General features: G+C 41.5%; 1 protein-coding gene across 3 annotated transcripts in view; it reads left to right on the plus strand.

The window, feature by feature from the left end:
• CAB39 (calcium binding protein 39) overlaps positions 1-20,477 on the plus strand; it is a 105,131-nt gene that overhangs the window by 66,724 nt on the left and 17,930 nt on the right. For all 3 annotated transcript variants that reach the window (XR_012421551.1, XM_005574564.3, XM_065526217.2), the window contains 3 exons: positions 7,959-8,123; positions 10,274-10,392; positions 16,133-16,301. Coding sequence is in view for 2 of the 3 variants with exons in the window: in XM_005574564.3 (XP_005574621.1) it covers positions 7,959-8,123; positions 10,274-10,392; positions 16,133-16,301 (453 nt within the window). In the remaining variant the exon portion in view is untranslated. The remainder of the gene's footprint in view (positions 1-7,958; positions 8,124-10,273; positions 10,393-16,132; positions 16,302-20,477) is intronic.

Genomic DNA, 20,477 nt, shown 5'->3' on the forward strand with positions numbered 1-20,477 from the left:
GTGTTGGGATTACAGGCGTGAGCCACCGTGCCTGGCCCAGACTGCTCTTTCTTTAGTGGAGCACCAGATGCAGTAGTTGGCTTTCACTGGGCTCAGCTTGGGAACATGTCCACACTCTGAGCTGTGCGTGCACACTGAGACCCAAGCTCGGGGCATATGCTCATTAAGTGAAATGGCCAGCATTGAGTCACTCAGCTAGTCTCTTTCCTTGCTCACTGCTGTAACTCTTTGTTAGGAAGACATCTGCTTGTAATTATTTAGCTGGCTTCCTTCCTTTGAACTGCTGTTATTTTTTCACAACTCAGGTGATTTATTTCTTTGCCCGTTCTTAGAGGGAAGTCTGTTCTTGTCCAATTTTTGTTGTTGTTGTTTTGTTTGTTTGTTTTGCGACAGGGTCTTGCTCTCGCTCTGCCATCCAGGCAGTGGATGGAGTGCAATAGCACCATCTCGGCTCAGTGCAACCTCTGCACCACTCCCCACCCCCACCCCCCAGGCTCAATCTATCCTCCCACCTCAGCCTCCCAAGTAGCTGGGACCATAGGCACGCACCACCATGCCCGGCGAATTTTTTGTATTTTTAGTAGAGATAGGGTCTCACCATGTTTTCCAGGCTGGTCTCGCACTCCTAAGCTCAAGCCATCCACCTGCCTTGGCCCCCCAAAGTGCTGGGATTACAGGCATGAGCCACTGTGGTCTGCCTCAATTCAGCATTTTTAAGGAATCCCTTGACTTTATGGTATGATAACATCACATTTCTCTACATCCAGTTGTAATCTGGATTTTATAACCCTGTTATCAGGAATGCTGATGTTCAGCCATTCATCAATAATGTCTGAAGCATTTTAAGCAACAGCAAAGTCTTAATCATATTTATGTTATGAAAAGATAATTCTAGGTGTGATGTGGAGAATGCATCCCCATTAGGCCCCCTACAATCCACAGAAACCAGTCAGTACATGATGTATTAATGTAGGCAAGCGTTATGGGGAACTTTGATTTGTGTGGTGATGGTAGACAGGGGGATAAGTGGATGGATTTGGGAGTCGGTGATGAGTTAGATATTGGGGCAAGGTGAAGAAGAGGGGAGAGTCGAAGATGACTCCTGAGTTTCTGAAATGTAATAACCTCATCAGTGGTGTCGTTACATGAAACAGGGAACAAGGGGGGATATCAGGCACTAGGGCAAGATCTTGAGTTCTATTTTAGATGTATTCAATTTGAGCTACCTTGAGACATTACAAGTGGAGGCATTTTGAGAAGACTGCCCAGTGGTACTGATAAGGCCTGGGAGAAAAGAACTGGATTAGAGATAGGAATCTATGAGGCATCTGCATTTAACTGTTAATTAAAGCAGTGGGTGTGGATGAGATCACTTAAGAGTCTAGGGGATAAGAAGAGGAAGCCCTAGTACCCTGCCTTGAGGGATTCCGTGTTTAAATGGCCTAGCCAAAGTGAATGAGGCAAAAAGGAGACAGAGGAGGAGCAACCAGAGAGTTAGGAGGGAAAATACGGATGTTGGTGAGTCACAGAGGACCCGAAGAATGGTTTTCAGAGGAGAGTGTAATCAGCAGTTCCGAATCCTGTGGAAAGTTCAGGTGTAATTGTTGGGAATGAAGTTTTTGGTGTCGAGGAAAAAAAAAAAAAAAAGAACACAGGAACACATGATCTCTCAACAAGGAGAGCTTTACTTTCTGCAGAAAGGGTGCTACTCAATAGTTGTCTGGCCACGAGAGCACACCAAACAAAGTAGACAGAGTTACTTAGAACCTGACGTGTTTACCCTACTGCTGTGTCCAGTTTCCTTTGGCTGGGATAGGACCTCACATTTTACACTTTATCCTATTGGCTATTAGTTTAAAACTTTCTTAATTAGGTAAGGGGAACAGAACAAAGAAAAGGAAGTTGCCCAGGGCTAGTTAAGGAAGCATCTCCAAATAAGGAATGGCATGCACTGTGGGCTCCGGTGTGCCTAGTTCTGTCCAGGCATGCTGGAGCAAGCTAGGAAAGCTGATTTGGAATACATATATATACACACACACACACTAATAGTGGATAGCAATCTTATAGTAAGAAATTGTGACTTCATAATCTTTGAAGAAGAACTTTCCCATTTCTTACAGTAATAAAGACACAAAATTGTATTTAATGACATGCAGGTCAGTAACTAGCCAAAAGAATTGGGCTCAAGAGTGAGTAAGAAAAAAAGACTTGGACTATAGTAAATACAGGCAAATGTTTTGAGAGGTTTCATTATGAGGTGCTGGGCAGGGGCAGGGGGGCGGGGGGTGATTGTGGAATCTAAGGAGGACCTATTTGATTTTGTCAAGTGGAGTCTTAATCAGGTTTAAAACGGATAGGAAGAAATTAGGTGAGGGGAGATTGACTCTGTGAGGAGGAGATGAGGTAACAGGCAGGGTGAGTTCCTAAGAAGGCATGGGGGTGGGGAGATCCAAAAGCAGGTGAGGATTAATGTAGGTGGCGGGTGCAGTATCAGCTGGTGAGGGAATTCCTTCTGAAAGGGAATGGGGCTTTATACACAGTCCACAATGCCATTCAACTCAGAAGTATAATATATAGCTTTCTCCTCTTTTTTTTTTTTTTTTTTTTTTTTGAGACAGGATCTCGCTCTGTCACCCAGACTGGAGTGCAGTGGTGCAATGATAGCTCACTGCAGCCTCAACCTCCTGACCTCAGCCTCAGCCTCCTGAGTAGCTGAGACTATAGGTGCATGCCACCATACACTCAGCTAACTAACTTTTGTTTTTTTTTTTTAAGAGATGGAGTCTCACCATGTTGCCCAGGCTGGTCTCAAACTCCTGGGCTCAAGTGATCCACCTGTTGCAGCCTCCCAGAGTGCTAGGATCACAGGCGTGAGCCCCCACACCCAGCCGTAAATAGCTTTCTAATTGTGTTCCTGCCTCTCTCCTTCCTTCCTTATTTTTTTTGGGGGGGTGGGGCATAGGGGGGAACAGCTTTATTGAGATATAACTTACATGCCATATAGTTCACCCATTTGAAGGGTACAATTCACTGGTTTTTAGTTTATTCACAGGTATGTGTAACCATAACCACAAGTCAATCTTAGGTCATTTTGTCACCTCACAAACCTGTACCCTTTAGTTATTCACCTCCCTTCTTTCTTATTCATCTTTTGCTGTCAGAATAGAATATGGTCTGAATTCAGATTTAAAAATCATACAGTGATTTCAAAGAAAAGTATAAACTGAGGTACATGAAGAATTGTTAAGCGCTTTAAAACTTTGATCTAACCAGAGAAGCAAAGGAGGCTGAGGCCTCCTACTTAGGGTCACTGATGTAGAATCAATAGATAATGCATTCACAAAACCTATTAGGTATCAGATTCTTCCTGTCAAAGAGAATTATCTGAAGAATAGAGATAGTAAAATGGAGTGGAAAACGCAATGCATGCAGATAGATTGTAAGAGAACACCTACTATTGCTAAATGATTTTTCTCTTGGCCCGGAAAAATTACATTCTGGGTTACTGAATTTGAGATTTCCAAGGCATTCCCGAGAATGAAGTAGTAACAGCAGGCTGGAAAAGGTAGACTCGGCTTAGCATTGATACTGAGTATGGTTTCATAATGGGATTATTAGGAGGATGGCTTACAAACATTTAGAAAAGTTAGTTAGTAGATATTAGTGTAGGCATAGTAAAAAGGTCAGACCAAATAACTTCATTTTCTTATGGTCAGGAAATAGGGAAGAAATAGTATAATTTAATTTTATCAAGGTATTTGACAGAAAAAACCTTTTGAATGTGACTTGGAAATAGTTGCATATATACATGACTGAGCAACCCTGCCCCAAGATTTGTAGTAGATCATTACTGAAAGGAGCATGATGATTCAGACATGAGGGGCTCTATTCATGCATCATTCCTTTCCAGCATTTTGGTCAATGATTGAGGCAGGTCATGGGAGACATGCATATGAGATTTTCATACGATACAAGTGGGAAAGTGGGTAGCTAATACATTGGATGTCCATCAGAATCCAGAGTTACTGCCATAATCTTGAATGATGGGCTGATGAGATTAAATTAAATAGAAAAGTTAAAGTCTTCATCGCAGTGTAATTCACCCCAGTTTAAGACTAACATTTGGAAAGACCTGTCTTTATCAAGCAGTACCTGTGAAAACCAAAGCCGTTTTGTTCACTGTAAGCTCTCTCTGAGTCAGTTATACAACATAATTGCAAAAATTCTTAAAAAGTAGCCTTGGGCTGCACTAACGTTTGTAATGGAGGAGTGGTGGTCTGGTGTCTTCCACATTGTACCGTTCTGGATAGGGCTGAATGTTAGCTCTGCCTTTCTTAGGCTAATCAAAGAACCTGAGGGGAGGTTTTCTGGAGAAGATGACAATTTAGGGAACATAGGCAGGCTGCCCTCAAGAGATTTATGTGGAAGAGAAGTTAAAATATTGCCTGATCTGCAGTATAAACCCAGGGCCAGCAGACAGTGTAATGAAGCAATGTTTGTCTCATAAATTTGTCTAACAGATATCTGATTCTGAATTCTGCTAATCCTGCATTACTGGACACTGGAAATATTTAAGGTAAAGTCATGTGATTTGGTAGGAAGGTTAGAAGGTTACATAACTGAGTACCATGAGACTATATGATCCTCTAAGTACTGTTGAACGTTGAGGTTTTGTGAATCTGTGCAAAGTAATCTCCTTGAAGTGTATTTCTGATCATAAATGCTTCAGTTTATATAAGTTTTTATAGCCTTTATGTTATGTCTCTTTAATACTCTACTTGGATCTCCTTTGTTGGTTTATTAACTATAAATCTTTTATTTTGTTTTTGGGTTTTTTTTTTTTTTTTAAACTGGTTGCTTTAGGGCTTATAGTATACACCTTTAACTTACTATAGTCTATCTTCAGGAAATATACTGCTTCAGTTGTTATAAGAACCTCATCCCAGCACTTTGGGAGGCCGAGGCAGGCGAATCACAAGGTCAGGAGATCGAGACCACGGTGAAACCCTGTCTCTACTAAAAATACAAAAAATGAGCCGGGCGAGGTGGCGGGCGCCTGTAGTCCCAGCTACTTGGGAGGCTGGGACAGGAGAATGGCGTGAACCCGGGAGGCGGAGCTTGCAGTGAGCCAGGATCGCGCCACTGCACTCCAGCTTGGGCGACAGAGCAAGACTCCGTCTCAAAAAAAAAAAAAAAAAAAAAAAAGAACCTGACAACAGTATACCTATGTACCTCCATTACACCTCTTTGAGCTGTTGTTGCCATTTTTATTCTACATATACATAACCCCAGAATACATTGTTATTTTTGCTTTAAAGAGCCAGTTCTCACTGGACGCAGTGGCTCTCGCCTGTAATCCCAGCACTTTGGGAGGCTGAGTCAGGTGGATCACAAGGTCATGAGATTGAGACCATCCTGGCCAACATGGTGATACCCCGTCTTTACTAAAAATACAAAAATTAGCTGGGCATGGTGGCATGCGCCTGTAGTCCCAGCTACTCAGGAGGCTGAGGCAGGAGAATCGCTTGAACCTGAGAGGCGGAGGTTGCAATGAGGTGAGATTGCGCCACTGCACTCCAGCCTGGGTGACAGAACAAGACTCCGATTCAAAAAGAAAAAAAGTTAATTCTCTTTTAAATAAAAGGGAAATTTTTGTTTAATATTTACTCACGTTACTATCTTCATTGCTTTTCGTTCCTTTGTGAAGAATCATTTTTCTTCAGCCAGTAGAACTTCCTTAAATATTTCACAAAGTACAAGTCTCTGGTGATGAAATAGTTCTAGTTTTCTATGTCTCAAAAACTCTTTATTCTGCCTTTGTTTTTGAAAAATATTTTTGCTGGGGTATAAAATTTTAGGATGACAATTTGGTTGTGTTTTTCAGTATTTTAACAGTGTTCCTCCACTATCTTTTGACTTGCATCATTCCTGTCAGGAAGTCTGTTGTCATTCTTTGATTCTTTGTCCATAATATTTTTTCCCTCTGGCTACTTTTAAGATTCTTTCTTTAGCACTGAATTTAAGCAGTTTGATTATTCTATGCCTTGGTATTGTCTTCCTGTTTCTCATGCTTGGGATTTTTTAATGTTTTGGCTCTATGGAATTCAGTTTTCATTAAATTTGGAAAACATTCGTCCATTATGTTTTCAAATATTTTATCTGCCCTTCCACCTCCTTTGAGGGCTGCAGTTACACATCTGTGAGATTGCTTAAAGTTATCCCCTGGCTCACTAATGAGATGTCCCTTCTTTCCCCTAAGTTTCATTTTAGATAGATTTTAGGCTCTATGTTTGTGTTTACTAACCTATTATCTACTGTCTAATCTGCCGTTAATCCCATCTGGTATAATTTTTGTCTTAGACCTTGTAGTTTTATTTCTAAGTGTTTCAGGTGTTTTTTATGCCTTTCATTCCTCTACTTATCATGGTACATTTTTCTTAAATATATTGAATACGGTTGTAGTAACTATTTTAATGTCCTTGTTGAGTAATTCTGCCATCTGTGCCATTTCCACAGCTGTTTCTGTTGATTAGTTATTATTAGTCGTGTTTTCCAATTTTGGTCCTTTCCAGGATTTCTGTTAAGCTTTGTTGGGCAGGACCAGATCAGAGTTTGGCCTAGGATTAATTTTGTATGCCTACTGAGGCAAAATCTCCTGAGTACTTTGCTTGATGACTAGTGAATATGAGGTTTTCCATTAGGCTGGTAGGAAACAAAAGCTATTTCCAGCCCCATGTGAGCTCCAAGGTTCTGGTTCCTAGCCTTGGCTACTTTCCTTACCCACATGTGGTTATCAGGACTCAGTTGAAGACAGGAGTGGGCTCTGCAGGGCTCTGCCATGCTCTGTCTGGGCAGCTGTCTCCTCTCTGCCCTGTAAACTCTAGTCTTCTTGGCCTCCCTGGGTTGCCAGTTCTGCCCATGGAGACTACCACCTCTTCTGACTGGCTTCCCCCTCCCTGTGCTGTGGCCTAGCAAAAAAGTAGGGTAGTTATGAAGGTACCCCTCATTTGTTTTCCTCCTTTCAGGGATCACTGTCCTGTACTGCCTGAAGTCCAGTGTTTGAAAGTCATTGTTTTGGCCAGGCACGGTGGCTCACACCTGTAATCCCAGCACAAGTTGGGCAGATCACTTGAGCCCAGGAGTTTGAGACCAGCCTGAGCAAGATGGCAAAACCTCATCTCTACTAAAAATACAAAAATTGGCCTGGCATGGTGGCACATACCTGTGGTCCCAGTTACTCAGGAGGCTAAGGCAGGAGGATTGCGTAAATCCAGGAAGTTGAGACTGCAGTGAGCTGTGATCACACCACTGCACTCCAGGCCTGGGTGACAGCACGAGACCCTGTCTCAAAAAAACAAAAAAAGTCATTTTTATTAGTCTTTTTCATGGGAAAAGGTAAATCTCGCCCTCCTGTCTCTTGAGCGGAAGTAGAAGGTCTTTAGTGACTTTTTAATCTATCACTAACACCTGAGCTTTGCACTCAGCCATTTTCTGCTCTCTCCCTTATTTCCTCCACACCTTTTCTGTGATAGGACTTGTACTTTCCCTTCTCCCTCATCCCTAGCTCATGCCATTCCTTATTCTCCATACTTGCTTGACAGAATCTCTTCATTCTTGGGAATCAGCCCAGTTGCCTCTTTGGTGATGTTTCCCTCCCACTTGAGGAAGCGAACCTTTTCCCTGTTTTGTTTCTGCCATACATAAACATGGTTTTCAGTGTGTGGGTGTCTGTTGTGCACATGCTGGCTCCTGTGGAGTGTGCATGTTGGTTCCCATGTGCATGCATACATAGCGCCCAGCTCCTGAGGGCGAGGATGGAGCTTGCCCACTTTGCTTCTTGTTCATAGGTCCGTGGGTCTGTAATATAGAGAGGTGATTTGACAAATTTTGATGTGTTATATGTTTGTTAAAATGAATTTTTTTTTCTCCTCTTCCCCAACTCCTCTCTCTAAAATTAGGCTACAGAAGAAGTTTCCAAAAATCTGGTTGCCATGAAAGAAATTCTGTATGGCACAAACGAAAAAGAGCCTCAGACAGAAGCAGTAGCTCAACTTGCTCAAGAACTCTATAATAGTGGGCTCCTTAGCACCCTGGTAGCTGATTTACAGCTCATTGACTTTGAGGTAAGAAATTAGTTTCTTATTTTTAAAAAACAGTACCCTACACATAATTCATCTCCATACGTTCTCTCTTTTGGAACATTGTAAGATTATTCTTGGGCTCCTGACTCAGGGTTACTGACCTCTGTCAGCATGCCTGGGCTGCCTACCTGATTAGCAGAGCAGAGGCAGGAACCTAGGGGTGTTTCAGGCTTGGGACAGGATTCTTCCCTGTTTCATCACATTGGACGTGTAGTTTCTTAGATGCTCATTATGCCCTTTCATTTAGGTTGTTTTAAAAAACAACTGCTCATTAGAGCACTGTAGTACGCTAATAATTCACTGGCCCTTGACTTTCAAAGAATAAACATCTAAAGACAACTATAGAATGTTAGAATTTCAGAGGAAAATATAATCATAGAGAACTATCCAGTTATGTCTCTTTGTTACCTGTTAATTCATTACAGCCAGAGACCATATGTGTTTTGTTTGCTTAGCACTGCTTTTAAATTTTAAATTAGTATAACATTTAAGTGACAGGACATTTATACACAGTCTGAATTTCTGGCTTCTCTTGAAAAATTTGATTCTAGCAATATTGGGTATATAGTCCTACTTGACCCTTCAGCTAGGGCAGAGTAGCATCACAGGGCATCCACGCCTGGGTTTGCTTCTCCTGTCTCAGGCCCATTTGCATCTCCTGCCCAGCCCTGGTAGGCATTTGACATTGTTGCCCAAGTTAATACAGTTGGATCATGCTATGTTAAATATTTAGTGAATTTAACAGTGAGAATAATGATCCTGGAGACCATCTGAATAGTCGCGATGCATATATGGTAATGAAGCTAATGAAGCGCCGTGGCTCTTTGTCATCAGTGTGCTTTGTTTTAAGCCCCAGTGTTTGTCAGCCTGAATGAGTGGATGTCTGTACAGGTGCTTGAAAGACAGGTACATGTTTCAGAGGAGAAAATGACAGACATATAGTCAGATTAAATTTTGGAAAAGGATGAGAAGGTATGGTTCATAAGTTGAGTATAATACTGATAATAAAGTAAAATTTTATTTCTGTCCTACTGTAGAGCGGATAGAACTGCAGTGTTTCCATTTTATAGCTGATTTCATCTGTTTTTAATAATATATCAAATTCCAACAGCAACAATTTTTATTTCTTCTGCAAAGTTGGGGATGTAGTAGAACATCTAGGTTCCTTCTCCTTTGTCTGCCTCCACCTGACCTGGACACTGAATTTAATATTTATGTGGAACTTTAAAGACATCAGCTTAAAAGAAAATTGTGCCCTTAAGGCTGGTTCTTAAAGAAAGGCTGGTTCTTAGAGGTTGCCTTTACTGCTCCTGAGCTAGTGCAGGGCCCAGGATTATCTCTCTGTTTGGCTTTAGATATATCCTGGAAAGCTAGCATTTCACTCACTCTCCTGTGGGCTTGTTAGCCTTGTAACAAGTGACTGTTCAGAAATGCTGCTTGGAGTCCAGTTCTCCATTTGTTGATTTCTTGTGCAGCTTTCTGATTGTAAGATTCACTGGAAGGATCCATCTGTTTTGTACAGTAGTGTAATGAAGTTCTGATCTCTGAACTACTGTATCATGTGATTCTTAGTACCTTCATTGTTAATCTATATAAAGTCTTCCCTAAATAGGCCTCATTTAATTAGAAGATAGGTCTACTTTCCATTAAAGCCCAGTTTCATACAGAATTCTTCCATTTTTAATATAGTGGCAGAGTATATTTTCCTCTCCTTCCATCACTATAAAAGGAAAGCACATATAGTGTTCCCAATGTAAGCATCTTATTTGTAGCTGCTTGTTCCATTTGGGTGGAATTCAGATCCCTTAGATTGTTAACATATTGCAGGGTTTTGTTTCTCATATCAGAGTCAGCATGATCCTGAGACTTAGAAATCGTTGAAATTATATGTGGAATATAGTCAACCCATTGTTGTTTTTGTCAACACATTGTTCATGTTAAAAATAGTACACTAGTAAACTTAGAATATAGAATTACAAATGAAGAGATAATTTAATGTCTATGAATGTGTTAAAGTCAGATACTCAGTCGTAACAATAAGTACAATGGCCTTATTCGAGTTCATTTGGGAGGGTGAATGGGCATTTTGATGTTTAGTCAGGACAATATGTTAATGATTGTATTCCTAATAGGGCAAAAAAGACGTGGCTCAAATTTTCAACAATATTCTCAGAAGACAAATTGGTACAAGAACTCCTACTGTTGAATACATCTGCACCCAACAGAATATTTTGTTCATGTTATTGAAAGGGTATGTACAATGTAATAAAATTTGTATTCTCAGTTGAACATAAAGGAAAGGTTGCCTTGGGAAAAAAACAGGATGCTGAATGTGGGAGGCATTTTCTCTGTAGTTAAGATTATTTTTTCATAGATTTTGAACACCTCTCCCTCCTTGAAATCCAGCCTGTGAGCAAAATTGAATTTGAAAATGCCCTACAGGTGGGAGTTTAAAATTAGGTGAATTCTGAGCTTTTAAATTCACAAATCCAGCATGACTGAAGGAAAAAATAGTAATTCTCTGTGGTCTTATTTCTGTTCTCTAGGACTTAAAAAAGTTGGATTTCATTGAAGTATCAGTTAAGTTATATATTGAAAGACATCTCCTTTGGACATAATATGCACGCCATAAGGCAGTAAAAGCTGCCTCTTAAATGGAGCATGGATTATCTACAGCTTTACTTTGTTGAGTCAGCAAAGTACATGTTTATGAAGTAGTGCCCTTTGATCTTTACCTCTCTGTGTCCACTTACTAATCCATATAATTTGGTATTTCACAGTGCATCTTCCTGAAATTACTGCTGGTCTAAGCAGGCATTAATGTTTGGGGGTAGTCTTGTCAGTTTAAAAGCAAAAAAAAAAAGAACCTAAAAACCGAACCATAGAACCAAATGCCCTTCTCCCTCATCCCTGAGCCTCATTGACTGGCAAGGTAATGTCCTGCTGTTTCACACCAGAATTGTGTGCCAGCCCCGGGTATGGTGTGCATCTGTTTGTCCCAGCTTTGGTGGTGGTCTGTTCTATTAAGTTGGTGGGCAGGCATGTTCCTGGCATGGCTGTTGGTGTGAATCAGCTTGCTCTACTCCTCCTGGCTTTATAGCTTGCCTCAGTCTGATTCACATCTCTGCGGTTTAACACTTCCCCCAAGTTCAAACTTGTTTAGACAAAGTGTGAGTCAGTGCCTGTGTTGCACGCCAGCATTCTGTTTCCCTCTTTCTATTTCTAACCATCTGTGTTACTTCTTCAGATTTTGGGATACAGAACTTTTGGCATCTGATTTTTTGTTGTATCAATTCAGAGTTGTATGTATAAACATGCAGTGAGTAGTGTGAAATTTTGGTGATCTTAGAGCAGCCTTCAGGTGCCTTTGTGTGTTTTTAAAGCCCATATTTCCTTTTCCATAGAAACCAAGGATTATTAAAAATCAATACATTAGTTAACTCTGCCGACATTTTTCACTTCAGAGTAATCAGAGGCATGATATGAATATTGTTAAATGGCCTGTAAAGAAAGACTTTTGAGATACAATTTATAGTTTAGAGCTCTCACCTCTGCTGGCCAGAGCGGACACTTCCAGCCAGGAAGTACCATGGAGAATGCAACTGGTGGATCCACCAGAAGCCCCTGCGCGCCTCCTTTGTTGTGAAGAATGTACATACAACACTTACCAGTTCCGCCGGGCGCGGTGGCTCAAGCCTGTAATCCCAGCACTTTGGGAGGCCGAGACGGGCGGATCATGAGGTCAGGAGATCGAGACCATCCTGGCTAACACGTTGAAACCCCATCTCTACTAAAAAATACAAAAAACTAGCCGGGCGAGGTGGCGGGCGCCTGTAGTCCCAGCTACTCGGGAGGCTGAGGCAGGAGAATGGCCTAAAACCTGGGAGGCGGAGCTTGCAGTGAGCTGAGATCCGGCCACTGCACCCCAGCCTGGGTGACAGAGCAAGACTCTGTCTCAAAAAAAAAAAAAAAAAAACCACTTACCAGTTCCTACCCTAAACCCAGCTTCAACAGTTAAAGTTCTGTCATTCTTGTTCCTCTAGTCCTTGCCCCCTTTTTCCTCTGACACATGACATCACCTCAGTATGCATCCCTAGTACACAGTACAAAACACAGTATAACACAGTTACGATACCATTTGCCAACCTAATGTCGAATGCCTGATTTGCAGATTTCCTCAATTTTCACAAAAATGGCATTTTACAGTTAGTTTATTTCATATTACTTCGAGGCCGGACATGGTGGCTCACGCCTGTAATACCAGCATTTGGGAGGCCAAGGCAGGTGGATCACTTGAGTCCAGGAATTTGAGACCAGCCTGGGCAACATGGTGAAAACCCCACCTCTACTAAAAATACAAAAATTAGCCTGGTGTGGTGGCGCACACCTGTAATCCCAGCTACTCGGGAGGCTGAGGCACAAGAATAGCTTGAACCCAGGAGGTGGAGGTTGCGGTGAGCCGAGATTGCAACACTGTGCTTTAGCCTGGGTGACAGAGCAAGACTTGGTCTCCAAAAAAAAAAAAAAAAAGTTACAAACAAGGTCCACAAACTGAATTTGGTTAATGTAACTCTGAGCTCTCTTTTAATCTGTAATAGTTAATATTATGCCATTTCTTTGTTGAAGCCTGGATTGGTGGTTTTGTAGAAAAATCATGTATTTTAGACTTGGCATTCCTGTTGCTTCTGTAACATGTTCCACTATCCACTATTGATTTAAGTGGTGGATAGTTAGATCTGGCTTTTTTAAAATTAGATTCAGATTCACTTTGAGGGGGACAGAAGTTCATGGATGGTGCTATGTGCTTCATATTGGGTGGCACTGGTTATCCCACTGCTGGTGATGTTGGGATTGACCAGTGGATGCAGGTGTTCTCAGTCTGTAATCCGTCCATTACAGAATTCTCATTGACCTTTCGCCACCTGGTTTTAGTTTCCATTGAGAATCATTGCCTAGATTCAGAATGGCAGTTTCCTGATTCTGTTATTTCTTCTTCATATAATTAAATTGTTTTTATAAAGAAGAACCTTTCCTCCTTGATGACTTAGTTATCCCAAAATAGTCTCATTTTTTAGTATAATCAGGTATTATTTTTTAGTATAATCAGTTGGTGACCTGGCCACTTCCTTAGATAAGTATTGAGTTGTTTTAAGGATCATTATACACTCAAGTTTTTGTCTTTTTAAAAATTACATTTGATATGTCTCAGTCGATTCCAGTCATTACTTTCTTGTGTCCAAATTGCCCCATCTTTGGCCCTTGGGAGCTCCTTCAAGTTGGCTTCTGCGTTCTTTTGGCAAGACCCCATCAGTCTGTGATAGCTTCCTTGCTTTCTGGCGTAGGATGACCATCTTGCTCATTTTGTATGAGTCCTGCCAGACCTGGAAACAGCCATTTCTTCAAGGAGCACTGTGAACTGCATTTTAAGATTTTTGTACCTTTGTTGATTAATTTAAACTGCTTCCATACAGTGTGATTATCTTCTTAGGCTGTAAGTACTTCTATGGTAGATGTTTATTTGGGGGGCCATGTTGCTAATATTAGCATGCATTTGAAGTCTTATTGCTGGTGTTAGACTGCATTTGGAGGCGATTTTTTTTACTGGCAGTTTACATGTTAATATGCTGTTCACTTTAGTGCTCACAGGTTATACAGCATAACTGTTTGCCTTGTACTTGTTTATGGTTTAATCATTTAGACAAGCTTGACAAGCCTCCATCAAAACCTGCTCAACTTGTTGTACCAAACTGTCTTACCCTTGTCCTTCCTGCCTACTAAAGTTCAGCAAAGATGAATTGTATGATCAGCCATTTTGTGAGCAGATATTTCCATCAAGTAAGAGCCAGTCAGCATTCTAGCTGCATGCCTCCACTGATGCCAAGGAGTGTGGTTTTATCTTGTTGAGGATCTATGATGTGTAAGAGGACACCACTACTAGATAACAAATGAGTACTACAGGATTTCAGAGGATAAAATGTGGTTTGAGTTAATAAGGCAAGGATTGATAAAAGGATAGGACTTAAGATGGGAGTTCCTACTAGTTTAGAATTTACATAGGCAGAAAAGAGAGAGAAGGCATCCTAATGGCATATGACTGGGAACAAAGGTATAGGGGCAGGAATGAACATAACATGATTGGCAGCAGTAAGGAGAAAATTTGAAAGTTGTATGGCAGGGTGGGAGGTGACATTGTGCTATAACAGGAGATCTAATGAGGGGAAGACTGGACAGTTAAGTCCAGAAGTTTGTGTTTATTTGATTAGCTAGAAGAAATCATTTTAAGCTCCCAAGCTGGAAATGCTGTTGATACACTTGTGTGTTGGGTAGATTTATTATGACAGAGCTTGAACAAAGATGCTGGCTAGGAAGCATTTGCAATTGTCCGGGTATGAATAAATGTAGCAGTGGGAATGGATAAAAGCAAATGAAACTAAGATAATCAGAGAAACATTTTTTAAAGCCTTTGAAGGCTTTCAAAGCCTAACATTGAAGGTGGGAAGATTTGGAGTAAAGAAGGAAAGGTTTAGAACTGGGCTGTCCAATATAGTAGCTTCTAACCACATGTAATTAATTGAAATTAAATAATATTTACGATTCAACCCCACAGTCACACTAGACAAATTTCAGGTGGTCAGTAGCTGTATATGGCCAATCTCTCCATAATGAACAGCACAGATACAGAACATGGAAATTTCTGTTAAACCTGGTTTAGAACTGGATGACTGAAACAAAATAATGATGCCAAATTATAGAAATGAGGAAGCAAGCGGGATGGGGGTGATTTTATGGAGGGGGATGAGATTTGATTTGAGACACATTGAGTTTATGGTAGCGCTTTAACGGAAGTTGTCCACAGGCAACAGAAAGTGCCTAATTCAGGAGTAGACATGGAGGTGGGGTTAGTAGTCGTGGTGGGAGCCATGAGATTGTATGGGCTTTCATTAGCAGGTTGTGGGATACAGGTAAAGACCTCAGCCAGGCAAGAAATAGGAACAGTCAGAGAGATAGAAAGGAGAGAACCGTGAAATGTTTTATTTTCGTTTGGTTTTTTACAGCCTGTCAGGACACTTGAGTAGAAGACTCTATTTAGCCAAGAGGGAATCTTTGCTGGCCCGTTATTTATTTCGCTAGTGTGTTGGGAAATGGAATATGACTACAAGAAACTAGAGGAGAATGTGAGGTGGAAAGAAAGCCAGTGCATGCAGCTTGAGAGGAAGTAGAAGAGAGCGATGTGTTTGAGGGGGCGGAAGAGGCCAGTCAGAGGGCTTGTGCACATCTGAAGGGGAAATGCCTCTTGCTTGGCTGAGAGGTGTCTCTCTAATGGCAGGGGAGGAGAAGCCAGAGACATGGGGATGAGCATAGGGAAGGCTATGTGTGGAGAGCTGACGAGGGGGGGCCGCCTGCTTCGTCGCCCCTGGGCTCTCTGATGGGAACCCTTAGTGAAGTCCTCAGGAGGAGGCTTATCAGCTTGGTGGTGTTTACATGTGGCTGAGAGACTCGAAGTACTATCTTGAGTATTGAATTAAAACAACAAGGTATAAATTCTATATATTCATAGACCTATTTAGAGACTCTGAATTTGGGGAAATAGTTTGTCTTGTGTGTTTTGATTTAGCTTTTGGTTTTTCTGAGTGTCAAGAGCACCATCTGTAAAAGCTAACCCCTGTATAGAGTTATGGTATGACCCGAAATACCTCTCTTGAAATCTTTCAGCTTAAATAATGTACCTTTAGTCACACAGTCACTCGTATGGCTATTTTTCTTTGGTTTAAGGTGGTCATCACCAACTAGTGTGTGTTTGCACTCTGGAATCAGTTTACCTGAGCACATGCTCTACAGAAATACCTTCTGTAATCTGCGATGGTCATTTAGTTAGGATACATGTCCGAAAACTTTCTGCCCTAAAAGTTTGAACTGTTCATTGTTGGAGTTTTGAAAGAGCAATCATATTTGTTTGTTTGTTTTGTTTGTTTGGTTTTTTGTTTTTGCAGGTATGAATCTCCAGAAATAGCTCTAAATTGTGGAATAATGTTAAGAGAATGCATCAGACATGAACCACTTGCAAAAATCATTTTGTGGTCGGAACAGTTTTATGATTTCTTCAGATATGTCGAAATGTCAACATTTGACATAGCTTCAGATGCATTTGCCACATTCAAGGTAACATAAAAACTGTAGAATTCTAAATATGCTTGAAAGTCAGATTAACAGGTGTGCTGTTTTTCTAAACCTTCGTTGCCCTCCTAAATCTACACGTGGCTGCCCTCTAGTGGGAAGAGAAAGATACATTTTATATGTGTCTGTGTGAAAGAGGTATATGCAGTAAAGTCACAGCTTTAAAAGGGTGGAAAAGTTAGATTCTAAAATATATCTAAAAGACAAAAGTCCTGTGTGGTCAACATTTTACTTTGCTGTTAAATTATAATTAAGTATGATGTACTGTACAGCATGTGTAACAACCAGGTTTTCTCCTGTGTTGAAACATTGTGTAGCAGTTTCTTTGGTTAAGCACCAGATGAAGTAGTTGGCTTCTGTTCAGGTTTATGTTAATTTGGAATATACACTTCATGAAATATTAGGACCACATTCAGGACAGAGATACATTGTAAATAGGCCTGAGGAAACAGTGGATTCACCTCTCCCATCTCCTGCTCACACTGGATCATGTCTATTAAATGTAGTGCGTGGACAGAATCACCTACACTATTCAAATCATAATGTATCTTCCCTGCTCCCCCATCTGCCTTTCCTCCCTTGGTGTATATTTGTATAAATTAAATACATACATGATGTGATATCACTGTACAACGTGTAGATTCTTGTTTTGAGTTACAAGGTTCTGTGCTGTTTACAATCTATGAATAAAGCAGGAGTCTTTTACAATGAGAGCAAGCCTTTGTAGATTACATTCCCTTATATAAGTTGCCTAACCTTATGAGTAAATATTTAGAGCTATTTTAATATAAACCAGTACTTGCCAGGCGCAGTGGGTCATGCCTGTAATCCCAGCACTTCAAGAGGCTGAGGCAGGGGGATCACCTGAGGTCGGGAGTTCGAGACCAGTCTGACCAACATGGAGAAACCCCGTCTATACTAAAAATACAAAATTAGCCGGGCGTGGTATCGCATGTCTATAATCCCAGCTACTCGGGAGGCTGAGGCAGGAGAATCACTTGAAACCGGGAGGCGGAGGTTGTGGTGAGCCAAGAATCATGCCATTACACTCCTGCCTGAGCAACAACAGTGAAACTCCATCTCGAAAACAACAACAACAAAAATACATATATATATATGCGTGCGTATATATATATACACACATACACCAAAGAATACACACACACACACACGCACACACCAGTATTTAGCATACTGATATGCAGACAACCATGCTCAGAAACCATGAACACTATCACAGTGAGAAGTGGCCACCTTTCTTGGAGGGTTCAGTTTCATGATTTTGAAGAGCCCCTGAAATAATGAGAACACACTTTGGTCTCTGGGTGAAATATGTCCCACCTCAGTGAATGAATGCCCTAAAGATAGGATGAAACCTGGGGACCTGATCATTGATCATTAGGGTTTTACCTTGAATGAGAATCAGGTCATAGTATGAGAGGCCCCCAGGGACTTATTGAATGAGAATCAGGTGATAGTGTGAGAGGCCCCCAGGAATTTATTTCCCAAAACTCTTAAAAGAGGGAATCAAAAGCCTCAGGTGAGGCCCCAGATACTTGTATGTAAGTGTACAAAGCAAAACAAAATGAATTTGAGATTATAACATAGAGTGGTCAATATGATGTCTTAGGTGTCACCACAGTTGGTGGGCTAGGACTCATGCTTATAATACATCAGTGGAAGGTTATGCCTCATTCAGAAGCAGCAGACCCACCGTGAAGGGCAGTGTAGCAGCACCAGGTGTCAAGCAGAGAGACCCCTGTGTGGAAGGACAGCCAGGAGCCTGAGGGCGGCAGCACTCTGGGCACATGAAAGTGAGGGAAGAGGATTGAGCAGCAGTGGTGTGGGAGAATGCAGCAAGACACCTGACCCTGTCAGGATGTGAATGACATGCTTCTGGCACAGATGGCAAAGGTGGCTCAGAGGTGAGAGAGATGTGCTGACTACGTGCTGGAAATGGGATTTGCAGTGAGTCTTTTCTGGCCTGGCTGATAATTTCATTTCAGTTAGGGCTACTTCTTTTGATAATTCTCACCAAGGAGAAAATGACAGTGAGGGATCACTATGGGTAAAGCAGCCCTCTCAGGTCATGGTAGCCAGAGAGGGAGACTGGGCAGCCAGGCAGGTCACCCCTACTTGATAAAGAGGAAGCTTCATAAAACAAGGTAGTGTCCTAAGGGTGAGCTCTGGAAGAGAAAGCACTGGGGAGCCGGCCTGGACTGTGCATCTCAGGTGCTCTTGATGGCATGGAAAGGAAGGAGCTGAGAGGAGAGGCCCCCAAGAAGAGGGTTCTCCAAGAAACAAGATTAAGCAGAGTCTACAGCCAACACAACACATGAGAGAGAGGACAGACCTCCTATTGTAATCTCAGGGTGGCTAAACTAGCAGACAGGTGAAAGTCACCTTCCTACTCCTCCCTGAAAGAAATTCCAGTCAGGGAAGAAAGGAAGACCAGCAGGAACAGCCTCGCAGCTGTACACCGGAGGCACTGACAAGGAGGGACGCGGAGCTGCTCCTCTCCTGCCTTGCTGCTCGTCTCCTCTTTGCAGAGAATATTTTTATAATGGAAAAGGAGAATAGATCTATGGTTCATGCTTTCCTTTGAGAATGTGGCAAGAGCGCACTCCCGGAAAATGTGCTCTACACACAAAAATTTCCAAATACATGTGGCTCATCCATAGCTCTGGAACAGGTGCTGAGTCTTAAAAGGAAATTAAAACTGCTCTAGGCCAGGCACGGTGGCTAACACCTGTAATGCCAGCACTTTGGGAGGCTGAGGTGGGTGGATCACCTGAGGTCAGGAGTTCAAGACCAGCCTGGCCAACATGATGAAACCCCATCTCTACTAACAATACAAAAATTAGTTGTGGTGGCATGTGCCTATAGTCTCAGCTAGTCAGGAGGCTGAGGTGTAAGAATCCCTTGAGCCCAGGAGGCAGAGGTTGCAGTGAGCCGAGATCACGCCACTGCATTCCCCCCTGAGCGACAGAGTGAGACTCTGTTAAAAAAAAAATGCTCTAAATATGTCCAAAATGCATAGCTTGAATAAATGGATACTCAGTAAACCAGATGGCCAAATATTTGTTAATTTTTTTTCTTTTTTGAGGAATTAAGGAGATGGGGAGGGGCATTAGAAAGCCAAAAATATGTTTCCAATGTTCTAGAATAAATGAAGGTAGCTTCCCCAAACTGCGCCTGTATAACGTTCTAGAAAGTATTTCTAAAGAGATGGTTTCTGCCACTCAAAACCGCACAACTACATGGAAACTGAACAACCTGATCCTGAGTGACTGCTGGGTAAATAATGAAATGAAGGCAGAAATAAAGATGTTCTTTGAAACCAATGAGAACAAAGACACAACGGTACCAGAATCGCTGGGACACATTTAAAGCAGTGTGTAGAGGGAAATTTATAGCACTAAATGCCCACAAGAGAAAGCAGGAAAGATCTAAAATTGACACTGTAACATCACAATTAAAAGAACTAAAGAAGCAAGAGTAAACACATTCAAAAGCTAGCAGAAGGCAAGACATAACTAAGATCAGAGCAGAACTGAAGGAGATAGAGACACAGAAAACCCTTCAAAAAACCAGTGAATCCAGGGAGCTGGTTTTTTGAAAATTTCAACAAAATGGATAGACCGCTAGCAAGACTAATAAAGAAGAAAAGAGAGAAGAATCAAATAAACACAATAAAAAATGATAAAGGGGAGATCACCCACTGATCCCACAGAAATACAAACTACCATCAGAGAATACTATAAACACCTCTACACAAATAAACTAGAAAATCTAGAAGAAATGGATAAATTCCTGGACACATACACCCTCCCAAGACTAAACCAGGAAGAAGTTGAATCACTGAATAGACCAATAACAGGCTTTGAAAGTGAGGCAATAATTAATAGCCTATCAACCAAAAAAGTTCAGGACCAGACGGATTCACAGCCAAATTTTACCAGAGGTACAAAGAGAAGCTGATACTGTTCCTTCTGAAACTGTCCTATCAATAGAAAAAGAGGGAATCTTCCCTAACTCATTTTATGAGGCCACCTGATAACAAAGCCTGGTAGAGAGACAACAAAAAGAGAATTTAAACCAATATCCCTCATGAACATTGATGCGAAAATTCTCAATGAAATACTGGCAAACTGAATCCAG

The sequence above is a fragment of the Macaca fascicularis genome, chromosome 12 (assembly GCF_037993035.2).
Source record: "Macaca fascicularis isolate 582-1 chromosome 12, T2T-MFA8v1.1".
In the NCBI taxonomy this organism is placed as follows: Eukaryota; Metazoa; Chordata; class Mammalia; order Primates; family Cercopithecidae; genus Macaca; species Macaca fascicularis.